General features: G+C 39.9%; 1 protein-coding gene across 16 annotated transcripts in view; it reads left to right on the forward strand.

The window, feature by feature from the left end:
* The window catches only part of MPDZ (multiple PDZ domain crumbs cell polarity complex component), a 140,242-nt gene that overhangs the window by 18,476 nt on the left and 103,639 nt on the right, over positions 1–18,127 (forward strand). For all 16 annotated transcript variants that reach the window (XM_089779198.1, XM_089779208.1, XM_089779195.1 and 13 more), the window contains exons 5-9: positions 6,474–6,686; positions 8,711–8,850; positions 10,935–11,148; positions 13,601–13,729; positions 16,013–16,216. In XM_089779198.1, coding sequence (XP_089635324.1) covers positions 6,474–6,686; positions 8,711–8,850; positions 10,935–11,148; positions 13,601–13,729; positions 16,013–16,216 — 900 coding nt within the window. The remainder of the gene's footprint in view (positions 1–6,473; positions 6,687–8,710; positions 8,851–10,934; positions 11,149–13,600; positions 13,730–16,012; positions 16,217–18,127) is intronic.

Here is an 18,127-nt window from a genome sequence, read left to right on the forward strand (position 1 = left end):
GAGCAAAAAGGGTAAAAAAGGCTTAAAAAAACTAAAAGATTACAGTATACTGTATACAGTATGTACAATAAAAAGGGCTAGGAACACTTTATATACAGTATATAATGTATACAGTATATATATATAACCAGTTTATAGTACCTCCTGATAGTCCGGCATATCTGATAATCCAGCACCACCTCGGTCCCATAGGTTCCGGATTATCGGAAGTCTACTGTATGATGGTTTTGTGCACAGTAGATGAACATGTAAAATTATTTTCACTTGAATTTAAACAGATTTGAGCAATGCTCTCTAACGCCTGAAAACAAGAGAGCAGGTGCATTAATCTGTCCACTGCTTAATGCTGTTTAAGGATTATTTTACATGATTGCCCATCCTGTACTATGTGCTTCTTGAATATTCACGAGAATGTAAGAGGAGAGAGACAGCAGACATTGAGTTAGGGAAAGGGGAACAATGATGCCAATTTTATATAGCAGTCCCATTGTTTCACTTTAAGCAACACTGCAGAAGTGGGTCTTTAAGAAGGACTTTCATGAGGCTCCTGTCTAGTGCCCTGACTTCATCCTTGAACTCAGGAAGGCTGTACCATGTATAGGTCTGTGTGGGGAAGAGATGGGAATGATTATGTGAGAAGCTTAACTCTTTGTTGTGTTATATTTCTTAAAAATATCTTAGATAAATATTTAAAATGTGCTAGTAAGCCCCCAGAAGGTCAGGTAAACATACAGTTCTAACAAACAAATACTTGCCCTGTAATTAAGAGGTTGTTGTCACCTCCTGAAAACTATTAGAGTCCCTATTTTTGATCACGGAGAGTGAATCGATGTCAAAAGCACCAAACCCTGAGCTGTAAGAGCCATTCACTTACATTCATTTCATTCCCTTGCGTTTCCTCTGGTCTCTTTAGGCTTTTATGCTTGCTGTCACCTTTCCAGTCTTCTTATTGTGTTAATTGAAAATTGATCCCTTTCATCAGAAATGGGTTTACCTGAGGCCTCTAGGATTTGAATGTTTTCTAAATCATTTGGTTTTGGTCTGCTGGCTTGTTTATTTTGTGTTGATACTGTGCGCTGCCTTTTTAATGTGTTGCTTAGATGCCTTATAAATACTTTTAATTAAAATAAACTGTATTGGTTAGTTTTAGATTTTTTTTACAATGCAGAATTAGAAGATGGATTAGGAAAAATACCTTTTTCCTGTTAAGAAAAAAGCATGAATTCAATTCAGATCTTAATGACAGCATGCCTTCACCACCACTCATTTGCATATAAGTGTGCTGAAGAAACCAGAATGTTCCTCTTCTCTACTCCCCCCCCACGCTCTCTTTTTACTGAAGTTTTGTTTTCTGCTACAGAGCAAGTTCACGTTTGAAGATAAGGGAGTTAGAGAAAAAGAACCAAAAATTCTGCCTTGTGGTATTTTGAACGTCTAAAGTTTTAAATAATTTGATTTAATTTTTCACCATGTACAAATATTGTAAACATATTCATCACCCAGTAATGGCAATCCTCTCTTCTCCTTTCTGTCTTTCACTGTATGCTGTTCTCCCACCCCCTCCATCTTAAGAGCTCAAGGCACTGCTAATGAGAAAAATCCCTTCCTTGGCTGGACTACATTCTTCAGATTTTTCTCCCTTGGAACTATGACCATAGATCTTACATAATCAGGAGTGGAAAAATAACCCCTGCAATGCAGACATATGCTAGCTTGCCCGTAATAGTCAGGTGCTCAGTGCTGTAAAGACCATACAGCAAAGAAGTTAAACATAGGTACTGTGAAACTATACACTTTTTTTTTTTGCTTGTTAAAAGTCATGTGCTGAGCAAGTGAAATTCCTGCAAAACATTACACATAAGAAGTATACTGTGTTGTTGCCTTTCAACTTCAGTAGTGACTGTTTGCCCTGGAAATGGTCATGTGATCCAAAATATTTTTCATGCTAATAACACCTAATTTACTATGATTTACCTACAAATTCTCCATGTGACTGAAAGGGAGGAATGAGTGGCAGGAAAAGTCCACATAGCTCTTTTGGAACTCTGCTAACTGGGGTCAAAATAGGAATTCCAGGTATGCAGATCTGGCATTGAAGTTTAAGGCTGCAATGTAGGTAATGCAGCTAGCCTCCAATGAAGAATATGTCATTTTTAGGAAGCTGGGACAGGTGGTGTTTGGGTTTGGAGGTCAGTCCTAAGGACTGTGTGTGCGTGTGCATGCGCACGTGCGCGTGCACATGTGCCTACTAGAAAAAAGAGAACTTTGCATTAGCCTCCCATTTCAAGTGTTTCAGGTTCATGCACCCTGGGGAACCTTTGTTCAGTTGGGGGGCACTTACCCACAAAAAATCAGTTGTGGGTCACACTCAAGTGAGAAGCATAAAAAGATTCACCTCGCTCTCACTCAGCTCAGGGCACCGGGGCTCCACTTGTGCTCCAGCCCCATGGGAAAGCTTGGAGACTTGATATAGGGCTAGAGTGTGCGGCCCGTTTACTCTGTGTGGGGAGGCCCTGAGCTTCACTGCAGGCTGAATCAAAGTAATCTGGTGGCTGGATCTGGGCTATAAATTCCCCACTCACGTTTTGTGATTATTATGCATGTTTACAACCTTTTTGATTATTTTAGAGGACAGATTAACTATTGTATTGAAGTCACCATTTCTCAAGATCACACAGACAACTGCTCAGACTGACACACACAAACACTGAAGTTTTAAACAACTAATTTTGAGAGACCTAAAACTGCTAATTTTTTTTTTAATGGTGATTAACCGAGACATGTCTTGGATAGTGTTTTTTTACTATTATTTAAAACATTTTGAACAATCAAATAAAAGTAGTGTTTGATTGCATTGAGAGTCTAACTATGAAACTAACACAATTTTTATCACACTGTGTGGTATTAGTGAATTTTCTTTGTGTAATGCCAAATTACGTCAGTACTGCAGATGTTACATACAGTAAAGGAAAGCCAATCAAGGCAAATTAGCATAAGCCAAATTATAGAACAAAGTAATATTCCTTCTTACAGTACTTACGTAATCACAGGGCTATAAAGCTACTTCATAATGGAGTCCTAATTGTTTTATTACTATCAAGCAGTACAATTTATATGTTGTGAAAAATATTTCTTATAACCACAAAAGCATTATTTTTGTAGGACATTTATTTGTGGCTTAATGTCATCTGGCAACTACCTCTATCTGTGTGATTAGGAGTAGTGTTCACCAGTGGTTCTCAGTCTTTTCCATACTGTCACCCTGATTAAAACAAAGAAACAAACAAAAAAACAAGATGCCCTTCCTATTATCCATCAAGAAAGGGAGTGTGGTTATGATCTTCCTTGTTTTCATTTCCCCGGCTGTTTCATCTCATGGAAAGAACTCATGGCATGTACCCAGGGACAACTACCAAGCAAGATGGCTTTGTGTAGTATAAATACTTAATGAGAGAGAGAGAGAAAGAGTGATGTTCATTCTGAATATATCTGAAAAACTTGACTCTTTCAACACCCCCCTTCCCTGAAAGAGGAGTCAGAAGCCACTTTTGGTCTGACACAGTCTTCTCATATTAAGCTAATCCCCATTGAACATTCAACTCAGTTTCTATAATTATCTTTAAAAATAAAGATGATTAAAGTCGAGTGTCATATCAATTACAGTAGGAGAGTTCATATGCAATAACGCATTGTAGCTGTGCTGCAGTCAGTGTTTTACTGAAAGATTGTTTTAAGAAAATAAGTGTTCCTGCTATTATAGATGTAAGAGTATCTGTGATTTCAGTGTTTTCTTGTAGTGTATGCAGGGAGCATTTCAGTATTGTAAATTCATACATAAGAGAAACTCTTCTCGCCCTGTGCTTTTCATTTTTGGAGATAGTGAGTGATTTTTTGCCCTTTGAGCTCCTTGGTCTCGCAGTAAGTAAGTGATTTATTCAAGAATAGAGAGGAGAAAGTATACCATGATCATATAGAAATATTGCTCTTCTTAAAAAAGGTCAAATTGAAGGAATCACTGTGGTTCAGTCCAGCTGGGAAGCTGGTACATCTAACTCCTCCATCTGCAGATATGGAAAGTTCTAGATGCAGCACAGGCATTGCTCTTTGTGGGGAGATAGACTGCAGAGAGCCTGTTAAGATGCAATCCTCGCCCCATTTGAGATTGAGAGCAATTGTTGAGAGTGGCAGTTTTTCCTAAAGAGCATTTCAGGGACCAGGGGCAAGGCCAGTAGGTCTGTGACTATGGAGATTAGCTGGTCACAGGTGCCAATAAAGGAGCATAGTAGTTGTGTGGTTGCAGCCAGTGGTGCTGGTACTCTGTTACGAAGGCAGAATACTATCCTTCCTCATCTGTTTGGTGATTGTCTGTGTAAGACACGTCTGTTTTTTTCACATGGTTCCAAATCTTGTCTCTTTGTTAGTATTTTTTTCAGACTTTCTGTAATTTTCCTGTTTCATCTTGGAGGATCATTCTACAAATCCCATCAAAGAGGGTGCTTTGAGAACTACACAGACTACTGAAGCTTCTGTGGAGTGTGAAGGAAAGGGAAAAAAGGAGACACTAAAGACAGCATTTCTCTTACTCTGTACACACAGGGAAAAATTTCCCCTAGGAGGGAGAGGCCCTGCCAACATGTGTATAAGAGCGACCTGGGCATTTTGATATTAAGTGAAAAATAGTACAAGTACTTGTGGATACAAGTGCAAGTCTAAGGATAAGATATTTCACACACTTCTTCTATTTGATTATTTTCATAAGTAAAATACATACATTTCTATAAACAGTTATACGTGGGTCCTGTTGGGGTTTACAGGATTGGGTCCATGCACATCTAAAACTTTTTGGGTATGATTCTCATTTACACTAAAGTTGCTTCTCACTGCTCTCACAGGGTAAAAGGGTTGTAATGTGGAAGTGAATTATTACACCTGCTATAAGTATGCTTTACATGATTAGGTCTGTGTAAAATGGCCTTATTTTAAATGGGAATCAGCCCTTTAAAATGTATTGTTAAGAAATATGACTGTTACTGACATTTGAAGATGGAGCATACAGAGAGGGATATAGATATTTATTATGATTGCTAATCTACAAACTGTCAATAATTTTAAACCTCTTTTTCTATACATAATTATGGGTCTTAAGAAAGGTAAATATCTGACGTGAGGGTGCAGGGATTAAGTAAAATATAGACTAAAAATTGTTTTTGTAAATATTTGCATGTGCAATTTTGTTCCATCAAAAAGAGGTTATTTGAAAATTTAGCCTTGTCTACTCCTAGGCAAAATGTTTCCTTAGCAATTATAGATTTGTGGAATTATAATATGTATGCAGTTATAGACAAGAGTATATTATATGTTAATATGTATTGATATAGTCCAGCTTCATGGGGGAAATCTATTATTGGCTTACAGATATGGAGCTCATGTCCCCTGAAAGCATCTGAGGACATAGTTTGGACCTATGGATAGAACAGTAATTGAACAATAATTGATATTTGAAACTTTGATAATTTTAAAGATAAAGATGGAAAAATGCAGACTTTTGTTTGACCTTTCTTCCCCTGTGGCATTATAGGACAGAATTTGGATACAATGGATGCTGGTGTAAACAGCAAATAAGTCCATAATTATTAGTCACAGTGCAGGAGGAAGAGCAGCAGGCATTCCAGAACTTCTGAGAGTCAACAGGCAAGAGTGGGGAACACACAGTCTTGACTTCCTGCCTCCAAAGCACTAGTTACACAGCTGTACTTGTGTGTAAGGAAAGGCAGTCTGCTAGTGGCCAAGGGGAAGGACTGTGATCCTCAGAGTTAGCTTATTCTTTGGTCTGCTCAGGGGCAGCACAATGCACAATCTCTTTTTTCAGGGCAGATTGTAAAAAACGATGGTTGAAAGATATTCAGAGTAGGGCTAGGGGCTTTAGATGCGTCATCTATTAGTTTTAAATTAAACCCTTGATCTGTCTGAGAGGTTAATAGAGAGTGACAATCGTACCATATGGTGACACAAAAGACTAGACCCATGAACTCTGTGAGACCTTTAATTCCATCATCGTTGGGGAGGTTTCTCTCTTCCCAAAGATAAATCCAGATTTTTTTTTAAGAGGGTTAAGTTGGTTTTAAAAAGACTCTCTGGTATAGTGACGGCAGCTCTGTTCAAATTTGTCCTGAATTACAGTGTTAGAACAGTTCTGGTTATTTATACTAAAAGGAACAAATAACAAATTATATAGGGTACAGATGATGCCTGCAAACTGTTTCAATGCCTTTTTAATAATACATTCCCATGGTTCACAACTTGATATCTGTTAAAATTCTGAGTGTGTGAGGAAAAAGTTTTCCCATTAAAATCATCGTTGTGTTATTTTTGTTGGTGCAAGAAGATCTGTTAATCATGCCGTGGTTTATCTGTAGTGATCATTCTGCCACATAGTAAGTCTAAAATGCTATAATATTGTGAATCATCTTCAGGTGAACGTCACACCATCCATACATTCGGCTGGTGAATTTCCACAGCTTCCCCATCATGGTGCTGGTGTGGATTCGTTGCAACATAACGAATCCTATTTACTCGCTCAGCAGAATGGCAGCCCTGCTAATGTACTAGAAGCATCTGTGAGATCTCAGATTAATGGGAAATCCTCAAGTGATGAGTTGGAGCAACTAATCAGAAATATGTCACAGGTAAGACAACATGTTACATTTTTCATTGACACATTTAATGACATATGGTAACCACAAATAGTGAATCATCACAATTGCTGAAAGAATCCACAATATTTTTTATATTCTTCTACATAAAAAGAAGTGAATTACAGTATTTAAAAACTAATAACCCTCCCCCCTTTAAACTGGGCTTTTTTTTCTACTGTATGAAACAAAATATTTCTAGCCTTTTGTTTTAGAAACACTTGAAGATTTATGAAACGTGGATTTTTTTTTCTACAAAATAGCACTGGTGCTGTGCTGTTTATCATTTATCCCATGGTTAACTACATTTCATTTATTGCAGCAATATTCTTCATAGCATATCTGCACTCTGGTATTTCTCTCAGCATATTTGAGTAACTGCCATTCTGTATATGAAGGAGAGTGTATTATTATAGTCTGCATCAGTTATATGGCTTTATTAGAGGAATTTTGCTGTTATCGGAAGTGTGGAACACTTAATATTTGCCTGTTGAAAGGTGGTGGGGAATTGCAGGGTTAATAAAGTGTACAATAGAATTAGGCCACATCTAGACTACAGAGAAAAGATTGATGCTGCAGCAGTCGATCTTCTGGCATTCGATTTAGTGGCGCTAGTAAAGACCAGCTAAATCAAACACTGAGGACATCCCCATTGACACCAGAACTTCTACTCCTTATGACAATGATTCTCAAACATTTTTTGGCCCGTGGCCCACCTGGCTCAATGCAAACCTTTCCGCAAACCACCAGTTGTTAATAGAAACTCGCCGTTAATTACATAATTACAGCCAAGCCATTTTGCTAGGGCTGCAGCTTAGGAGAATGGTTTAATTTAAATTGTTAAACAGATTAGTAATAGAAATGTAGCCGTGTTAGTCTGGTGTAGCTGAAGCAAAATGCAGGACTATTTTCTTCCACTATTTGATCTGAGGAAGTGGGTTTGGCCCACGAAAGCTCATCATCTAATAAACCATCTTGTTAGTCTTTAAAGTGCTACATAGTCCTGCATTTTGCTTAAACAGATTAAACATTTTAACTTTCTCATGTTAGTTTCTCAAACCTCATTTTAAATAAAGTAAAATATTAATGTATGCCCAACACTAACGGTTTCAATGTTTTCTTTATTTGTGACAGGGATGGGGAAACTTTTTTTTTTGGGTCGGGGCCACTGATACACAGAAAAAATCAGTTGGGGAGCACACCAGTGAGAAGCAAAAACCTCCTCCAACCCTGGCCTCCAACTGAGACACTTCTTTCCTCTGTTGCTACAGCTCCACGGGGCAAGGGAAAGAGCCAGGGAGGACTGAGGCTCAGGGCTTCCCATAGGCCAGATTTACTTTTCTGGGGTTCTGGAGTTAGTGATTTTGCGCACCTCCTTTAGTCTTTGGGGTGTGGACAAAAATAAGGGGTTTAGTGTGCAGGACAGGGCTGCCAGCATATGGGATAAGGATGGGGGTGCAGGATCTGAGCAGGAAGTGGAGTGCAGGGGTAGCTGAGGTTGCAAGGTCTGGGTGGATTGTAGGGTGTGGAAGCAGGGTGTCTGGTCAGGGGGGAGGTTTTACATTCATCATTTAACAGACAACATTGGGAGGAAGTTTTTCCTGATAGCCTGACTGTTCTATTTCTGCATTTCATCCCCTTATATCTGGCTATAGTTCATAATTCCCTGAAATCTGGTTATATTCCCTAATTATTCTTCATCCTTCAAATATTTATAGACATTTAATGTTTCCCTTTAGTCACCACTCAACCAAGCTACATGTATCTAGCTTTTCAGTCTTTTTCTCCAGGCTGTAACAACTTTGTTGCTTTTCCCTGAAACAGTCTCTCAATTTCTGTATGGTCTAGAGATACCACAACTGGATGCTGCATTCCACGGTTTTGCTGTATGTTATATAAGTTATTCATTTATTGTCATTCGCGAAGTCTGCTCTACTTGCAAGAAACTGTTTAAATGGTTAATGCTGCTTTTGAGTATATTTAACATTTGTATATTTTTGTTTGTTTTGCTGGAACAGGGTCACCTTGTTGAGACCTTAGAGCTGGCTAAACCCCCAAGTGGAGGTCTGGGCTTTAGTGTTGTGGGGCTGAAGAGTGAAAACAGGGGGGAATTGGGAATATTTGTGCAGGAGATCCAAGAAGGAAGTGTGGCATATAGGTGAGAGCATTGGTACTGAATATTATAATATAACTTAGTTATTGGTGTCATTGTTTGTGCTTTTCATTATTCATAACGCATTCTGTCTTACTCTGGAGCCCAAGACATTTAAAGTTTGTTTTTAAATTGGGATTTAAGATTTACAATCATAAATGTACTCCTAATATCATTATTGCAGTTGATTAGAGTTAAGTATAATTACTGTTCTAGGATTTTAAAAATCTATTCTGCCAGATGAAGCAGTTGATTCTGATCTCCATACCCTGACACAGATCTTGTTTAGGTTACTGGGAATATTTCATGTCTTTGAAGATAGAATAGCCCCTCAGTTCTTAAAAAATGTTTTTAAAAATGTATGTTTGAGTCAGCTGGTTTTGGCCAAGAATCTGGCACCCTTATTTTAAATAGTAGTAGTAGTAGTATCCCCCCTGGAGTTACCAGTGCCCTTTGCAGAGTAAGGTACTATAGAGCATCAGTGAGGAGATGAGAATACCATTGCAAACAGTTCTTAACCTAAACTGTTACATTTCTCAAAGACAATGAATGGAAATAACCAAATATAGCCAGGCAATGTAACCTGAACGTAGCAATAGTTATTGTTTGTTGAAAATATCTTTACATCTTAATTTTGATCCTGCAAGCCAGGCTTGAGCAAATAATTTTTGGATTTAGGAGCTGCATAGGAAAACTACTGTGCTATAGACTGTTAGAAGGTATGGAAGAATTTGTCCACTGTGCTTTCCCCCTTAACCTCTAAATTATTTGTTACCCAGTGGATTTGCAGCACTGTATATGAACCCATTGGCTGTGCCTGCCTATGGTTTACCTGTCGGTGGCCATGAGAACTCCCAATGGATTTCCTTTCTGTTAGTGCAATGGCTGCAGTATTTCCCTGCATGAGATCTGCCTGCTCACCTCTTGGTGCATGTATTTAAACTGCTTTTGGTGTGGATGCAGTTGTTCAAATGCACGTAGTATACAGGCCCTAGGATTAAATTCAGCAAAATACGGTTTGCTCTTCATTGCAGCAATCTTTTCTAGACTGTTTTAAAACCTACTTTAAGACGACTTCTTTATGTTGTAAGAGATCTGTGCAGTTCTGTTCAGATAGATAAGTTGATTATGGAATTAGCTCCTTATAGATTTGTGAAAGCAAATACTGTGTCAGTTCTAGGGTCACTTTAGTGGGGTACAGAACTGTCAACTATTGTGATGTAAATTAGAGAGTCTCTGAAGCAATAAATATTAGAAACAATTCAATTCAACTGAAACACTTCAGATTCCCAGCAAAATATTCTGGATGGGGTTAGATGACATTTCTTGGTCACTTTTAAGTATTTGTTCTCCTTATCCAGCTCAAGCAACCAAAGATGTATGTGATGTGGAGAAACCAATTTTCAACTTGATGTGTGTTTCACAGAGCTTTGCCATGTATATATTTTGAAAAAGGAGTCTTTGCTTGTTTGAATCTTTCTGAAGCAATAAAGTTTAAGAGAACTCATCTGTAGATTTCATACATATTCTCTTAAAATAGGTCTGGGAAAAGGCTCAATATATGAATGTTCATCAGTACTTCCTATATTACAAAATGATGAATTGCTTTATAATTTATAGAGGTGTTTCATTTAAAAAGGATCCATTTTATCAAACCTTCTTTCCCTCTCCCTGAAAAGAAAATTGTTTTTCTAGGATCTTGATGAAAGTATGTTCCACTCCATGGTTTGATGAATATTCAGAACTTGTACACTGAACAAAGTAGAGCACTTGAATTTGGGATTGCTTAACAGACCAAGAATAAACATAAGTTCCCAGGCTATGGTTGGGAGCAACTCTGATCTAATATGCTTAGTCTCGGATGGGGGTGCAGGGAGAAGGGTAGCAGCCATGAGAGAGTGGCAGTGGGATTAGCTTCAAAGGGAACTGATCACCAAAGTGCCACAATAGCTCCTTGTAGCAAAACTGCAGGGAAAGATTATGAAGTGGGGAAAATAAAAAACAGGATAAAAATACTGGAAAATTGTCAAAATGCTGTGTCTGTGGTAACAGATTTTTGTGTGTCTTTTTTATTTATACATATGTGACAGAGATGGAAGACTGAAGGAAGCAGACCAAATCCTTGCTATTAATGGACAAGCCCTTAATCAGACAATTACACATCAACAGGCTATCAGCATCCTACAGAAGGCAAAAGATAATGTCCAACTAGTTGTGGCCAGAGGTTCCTTGCCTCAGTTGATCAGTCCTGTAGTTTCTCGATCTCCATCTGCTGCTAGCACTGTCTCTGCCCATTCTAACCCTGTAAGTATTTACCAAATGTAAGGGCAGTGTATGTTTTCAGTTTTGAGTGCATCTAGGCTTACTGTAGCCAGTACAATGTAATTCATATATTTCTCTCCCCTCTTCCACTCCTGACCTCTTTTTTCCAAAATAAGGCATTTGAGCTGTATCTTTTCCCCATAAACATTGGAACATTTCAGGAAACATTTCAGCACTGTCCATGGGGCTTTGAGACTTGAAGTTTTGATGTAACAACTTCAGAGAAAGAGCACTTCTGCTTTATCATTGCAATCCCAATTTCTAACGCTTTTTTGAAAGCAGCAGCAAATAGGAAGTCTCTCTGCAATCCACTCTTCTCCTTCTAGGGAACGGAAATTTGTTGAGCTTTACAATCTGATTTATACCATCAGCCAAGCTCATTCTCCCTGCTTTTTTCTCATTCTCTTATGGCAGAGAAGGCCAAAGGAAGCATGCAGAGGACAAGATGTGGGGAGGGAGGCACAGTCCAAATGTCTCAGATTTCAGGAGACATCCGTCATGATTACAGGGCTATAGCTGCACTTCTATCATCTTTTCTGCTTTCTGAGTCTACTTTCTCACATGTTAAGTCTGTTCCAGGAGGACATCCACAATTTTCCTGTTCTTAGACTGGGCCCTGAGCTAAAGTACCCTTAATTACAACAGCTTTGTAGTTCCAACTGAATTTGAACTCTTCCTTTCAGCAGGCTGTCACCAGTGGTGTATGTTGTGACCAGACAGCCTTCTTAAAACCAAGTACTGTTTATTTTGACAATAAGAACAAAACATTTAGACAATGTTTGTTTAAAAAAAAATCTGCCTGCATGCATTTCTTACCCAAAGCCTTTCTATCTCCTCCTCGTATCCTAATAAGGTGTAACTTGTTCAGCTGCCCTCAGTAAGAACTTCTCTCTCAATCCGGTTTGCCTAATGTTAGTTTTGAAACTTGACATGGGGCTTTTGATCGCCTCTGTGTATAGAACCGGAAGCATTTGTGGAGAAGTGGCTTATCATGAGCCTGCTTGTTTTTCCTTATGACCACTGTTACACCAAGCCATTGTATTCATATCATAAACACTCCAATAAGCAGGTTGGACATACAACACTGAGTATCCATAAATCATTACAGAGCAACTCCACTTCCATCAATAGGTCAAGCCCAGAAAGAACACCTGAGGCAATAAATATTTCATTCTCATTGCACAACATTACATTACCCTATTGAAGCCTAGGATCCTCTGTTTATCACTTAAGGAACAATTCTGCATGTGAATTCCACATTCACTTGACTTGAAGTGGAATGAATGATACCTGATTATTTTGATCTACACTGAAGAGGCTTTCATCCTTTTCAGTGGGTTGAAAATGTCTAATATTGTATAATGCAATCACAATGATTTATACCAGTTAAATATTAATGTTCATATATTAATTTCTTTGAATAGATGCAGATTTTCTAATCTGTGCTACTCTCATGGTGTGAAAGGCGTAGAAAGCTTGTTGAATTTTCCTTGTTGAGGTTACCTCTGACATGAAAGACTCCGCATGGAGAATGGAGTTATCATAGGCAGTCCTGCAGCTTCCTGATGTAGGGGCATAATGAGGTGGTAGAGTGGCTGGAATGAATTGTGCTTCAGTTATTTCCATTGGATCAGGAGTGAGCAAATTCCAGCTCATGGGCGGGATCTGGTCCACAAAGTTAGTCATTGGTGGGCATCCACCTCCGTGTTTACCTGTGCCTCCACAAGTATCGGAGGGCCTCAGCTCTCGTTGGCTGTGACACTTCCTGCTGGTTGCGCTGGTGGTGAATGGTGATTCATGGTCAACCAGATCTGCAATCCTCAGATACCTGCAGAGATGCAGGTAAACATAGTGGTGGTGGCCTGCCAGGCACTAACCCTGCGGGCTACCATTTTTTCATTGCCCACCTCTCCATTTGGATCATAGCGATTGTGTGCCATTTCCATGTGCTACGAGGCTGCTCTCATCTATGCTAGGGACTGAGTAGAACTGGCCCTATTAGTCTTCTTTATGGACCATAGCCTTTTCTCAGTGCTTGCATGTGACTTGTGGTGGGAGTGACTCATGCGCACTAGAGAAGTCTCTGAGTCCTGTTCCAGTGAGATGCTGAATGCTTCCCATAAGAAATTAAGCACATATATTCTTTTTTACTTGAAATTGCAGGCACTCAGCACCTCCTGAGTATTTCTAAGAATTTGATCTCTGAATAGGTCCATAGAAAGATTACACAGTGGAGAAATCTTTCTTGTTAAATGTTTATCTTGCTTTCCAGTGTACTAATAGCAATTGATATGTAGAAATATCCTTAGCCTTTCTTCCCTTCCCCTTTTCAAAAATTGCCATAGAAATACTATGAGTGTCTTGTGACAAGATATAGTCAGTTTGTTCTTTCCTTGGTCATTTGTGAGCTTATTTACAAACTTATTCCTTGTAGGTACACTGGCAGCATGTGGAGACCATTGAGTTGGTGAATGATGGATCAGGTTTGGGATTTGGGATAGTTGGAGGAAAGTCAACCGGAGTGATAGTTAAAACCATCCTCCCAGGAGGAGTAGCTGATCAGGTAAACTCCTCCTAATGATTTCTTCTATCCTGTTTAGTGTGAGATAAATATATTATGTAAAACTGCCATAAAATGTTAAGCAATACTGATTTTCTTCCTTTTAGACTGAAAGAAAAAAGATGATGCTAGTAATTTAGATGGGCACATTACCCTTACTAATGGTCCTGTATAGTATGTGGGATCAGTGGAATCTGGTCTTGAGTCACTCTTCTAAATCTATTATTTTGCACCACTACCACTGTGTGCTGATAAGTATATCATTCCTAACTCTACAATAAATAAATAAGTAATCTTTCACCGGTACATCTAATCCAATCCTACCTTGAAATGACCAAAGGTTGTCACCACCACAGTGACCTGTTTGGTGACCTCACTCCATTTCCCAGTGTGGAGGTGCCTATAACAACAACAAACACCCACAACAATAGCAAAAAAGTCCACACCACCTAGGCACCCTTGTCAGTATTATGGCAGAGAACCCAAGGATTAAATGGGCTTAGAGACAGATTGTTCCTCTCACCTGTAGAAGTAGTCTTGGTAGGTCAAGATTGAGGCACTAAGGGAATGTCTGCACTGCATTCGGAGGTGGTGTTGTGTTTTTACAGTTGGTGCAGACCTACCCAAGTTAGCTTTAATCTAGTTAGCTCAGTTACCAGTAGCAACAAAACCATGACAACATGGATTTTGTTATGGACTAGTCTGAGCTGCTGTGGAACCACTATTGGTTCTCATGCCAGCTGGATTGAAACTTAGGTACACTTGCTGCTGTTGCTTTTGCAATTGTAGTATATATATATACCAAATGCTGCTCTGTCTGTGGGTAGCTCATGCTGCTAATGTCCATGCTACGTGTGTTCCATGGACAAACAGATGAGTTTACTCCGTCAGTTTTTATACTTTTCCTGGGTATTAAGTTCACTTAAAACTTTTTTACAGTTTAACTAGGGGGTTTCGCACCCCTGCTCGCTGCACTCGCCAACCCCTCTGTTGCAGGTAGTAGGCAACCCTGGCGCTCTCTCCGGCCGCTGGGGAGGACCAGGGCTGCGGTAACACCCGCCAGGGCCCCTTTCCCCTCCCCCCTTCGCCAGCCAGGGCCCCTTCCCCTTCCCTGCCAGCCAGGGCCCCTCCTCTTCTGCCAGTCTGGGCCCCTGCTACCTCTCCCCTTCCCCCCAACCTGTGCCCCTTCTTTCTCCTTTCCCTCCCTCCCTCCAACCAGAGCCCCTTCTGCCAGCCCGGGTCACTTCTCCCTCTCCTCACCTGGTCCTTTCTCTCTCTTCCCACCCCCCACTGCATGGGTCCTGCTGCTGGCGCCCCAGAACAGCTGTTTTTAAAATGCTGGCAGCCACCCGCCACATGGTGACTGGTGGAGTTTCAGCCAGCTATTGTACAGTGGAGTGCAGCCTTAAACCTTGCCTCCCCTTCTCTCTCCCTTCCCCCGCAAGAGTAGCACACCAGCAGCAGCCTCCTGCGGGGGAGGAGAGAGAGGAGGAAACCCTGAGGAGCAAGCGGGGAGTGTGGGCGATGGTGGGCCCCGCGCTGCCTCAGGGCTGTAGTGTGCCGCCTCGGCCCAGCCCCGGAACAGCCTCCCCCGGCAGCTGGGGAGGTGGGAGTGGGAAGGCAGCTGAGGGCAGAGGGGCAGAGGGGTAGCAGGATGAAAACTTTTCCTGCAGGATGCAGAGTGATACACAGCGTCATTTTCATCATCCCACAGGAAAAATGTTCTTGAATATATAGCAGGGAAATATAAGAAACAAGAAATACATAAATGGCCATAAAGCATTATAAATAGCTGTGATATCACAATAAGTGATGAATATGATTTGTTTTAACAACATGGTTAATCCTGAAGGACAGCTCGTAAAGAAGAGGCCCAGTATCTGTACTTACATGCTTGCGTGTGCACAAATGACAGCTCACAAAATTACTGAAATGACAGGAGCTAATCGGGATTAAAGGGTGTTCAAAGGTATTTTGAAGACACAATTCCCATCTCTGTATAAAATTTCCAAATGTGTAAGCAGTTTTCATAATTATACAGTTTTATATGCAGAAGTTGGTGCCCAAAATATTCTTCTGTACACACATAGCTGTACTTGTACCACACATGGGTGTATTTTTTTCCTCTGTCCTACCATTAATGTATGACCTGACATTTAAAAACTAGTTGCAGAGCTCTTACATTTTAAATAGATGAAAATGGCCATTTGGAAAGGAGAAAGGGGAAAGTCTGCTAGTGGTTTTTATTATGATTGTGACTAGTTGTCTGGTTACTTCCTCACCCAGCATGGAAGATTATGCAGTGGAGATCACATCCTGAAAATTGGAGATACAGACCTGGCTGGAATGAGCAGTGAACAAGTGGCACAAGTTCTGAGACAGTGTGGAAATCGAGTGAAGCTGGTCATTGCAAGAGGTCCCATAGAGGAACCACCTCTACCAGCAGTCCCTCCATCTACTCCTGTACCAACTTCCTTACCAGAGAAAAAGGTACATGAAAACAAATATCATTAAGATGTGAAAATTGTCACTTTGTACCAGTTTAATATATTTATAGCTCGGGCCAGTGTTTTGAAGACCAGTAGCCATATTTTCATTCTTTAGCTATGAAAAGTGGGATCCTGCAAGACCAGTATGCAAAGAGTTCCACTGAAGTGAATGGTAATTGTTATGGATGGAGGCCTCCCAGGATCCAGACTTGAAGACATGCATGTTTGTGTTGGAAATAATTTTTAAGCATCCAAGTTGACTAGCCCATTAACCTGGATGTGCCTATAAGTGGTGCTTTTGCGATACCTGAATGATTTGTGTGTTGCAGCATGTCCCTGAACTTTGCAACCCCTTCTGTAGAGTTGGCCAGCTCGATCAGCAGTAGGTTTCCTCTGTCTGTTTCTCTGCCTACTCCTCCCTAGGAACATCTCTTTAACGCCATATTGCCACTTCCATCTGTGAGAGAGCTCCTCACTGTGCCAGCCAACACACAGCTGTAGCTCCTTTCCTAAGTAGCCTGGCATAACTTCAGCCAAATGGCAGACAGTCAGCCAGCTGCTACCCTTAGTCTCTCTCTCTGATGTTCTTACATTCCCTCTTTCCCCCATTGCTCTGTTTCTTTCTCCCCTAGCATCTACCAATGCTTCTCCTCCATCTTTTCTTCACACATTTTCAGAATGTTAAGGGGAGGGAGAAGATTTAACATAGGAAAACATGGAAAATGCAGGCAAGGGAAAGATTATGAGTTAGTAATACAAATGTAATTTATATGTTAGGTTCACTTATTCATGTTTCCTATAATGAGAATAACCACTTTTTCAAGAAGCACACTGTAGGAGTGTCACAATTAAATTAAAAATAGGAAGGCTTAAAATCTTTTGTGTGTGTTTGTGACAATCTAATTCAATGCATTGAGTACTTACTCAAAGTAAGTATGGAAAAATCAGAACCACAATGAGCCCACATAAATAGACATGTAAATAAGTGAACGACGAGAGGGAATTGTTAAACTTTTAGGACTAAAATAGATCTTCTTCACAATCCACGATAAATTTCTCATGTCAGTTTTTTTACTATTTTTAGGAATATTTCTACTAATGTCAGTGAATTTAAAACATTTATTTAATTTAGACCACTTTGAGAAAATTCCTTTTGCCTGTTTAAAAACCAACCAACCAGCCTCCTCTTTAACTCATTTTATACCTAGGGTCATTTCACGGAGTCATGGAATAGCATAGGCATGTAACTTCACACCTCCTGTTATATTACAAGCAGGCTTCTCTTACCATGCCTATTAGGTGATCTTGAAAGTTTGAGAGGAGATTAGTACTATTTGCACAAAGCCCAAAGGATAGTGGGGAGGGAGAAGTTAGCTCTTGTTGGCAAATCAATATTGTCCCCCTTTTAAAGGAAAATTTCTCAATTCAGAGCATTTCAACAGAAGTTTATTTGCAGGAAACATCAAATGGAGGAGTGAATAACACCCTGCATATATTATTCAACTGTAAAAACAGTTATTTTAGAAAAGCAGCTGCTTTTCATCAATTTATGTATCAAAACATCTAGATTTATGTTATTCTGGCAGCTACATGCTGTGAAATGCTGGTATCTGGGTTTGTAGTCACGATGATGATATAAGCTAGCATTTGCATTACTAATGAAGGAAATAACACCCAAACCTCACCTTTTTCTTAAGCTCCCTCTTCTCATCACCTGGCGGAGGTGTGTTTGTGTTTGGGCAGCTGCTGTCCCTCTGCACAAAATCTGCCTGGTTGTAGAGGTGCAAATGTAGAAGCTCAGTTAACGATGCTAAAAGCTGCAGTAACTTAGGCATGGATGTTTACTACCAGTGGTTTGGAGAACATTGCTGATATAGCTGCCCCATGGGCATCCATCTGCTGCTTGCTTTTA

The sequence above is a fragment of the Pelodiscus sinensis genome, chromosome 6, assembly GCF_052426305.1.
Source record: "Pelodiscus sinensis isolate ZL-2025 chromosome 6, ASM5242630v1, whole genome shotgun sequence".
NCBI lineage: Eukaryota > Metazoa > Chordata > Testudines > Trionychidae > Pelodiscus > Pelodiscus sinensis.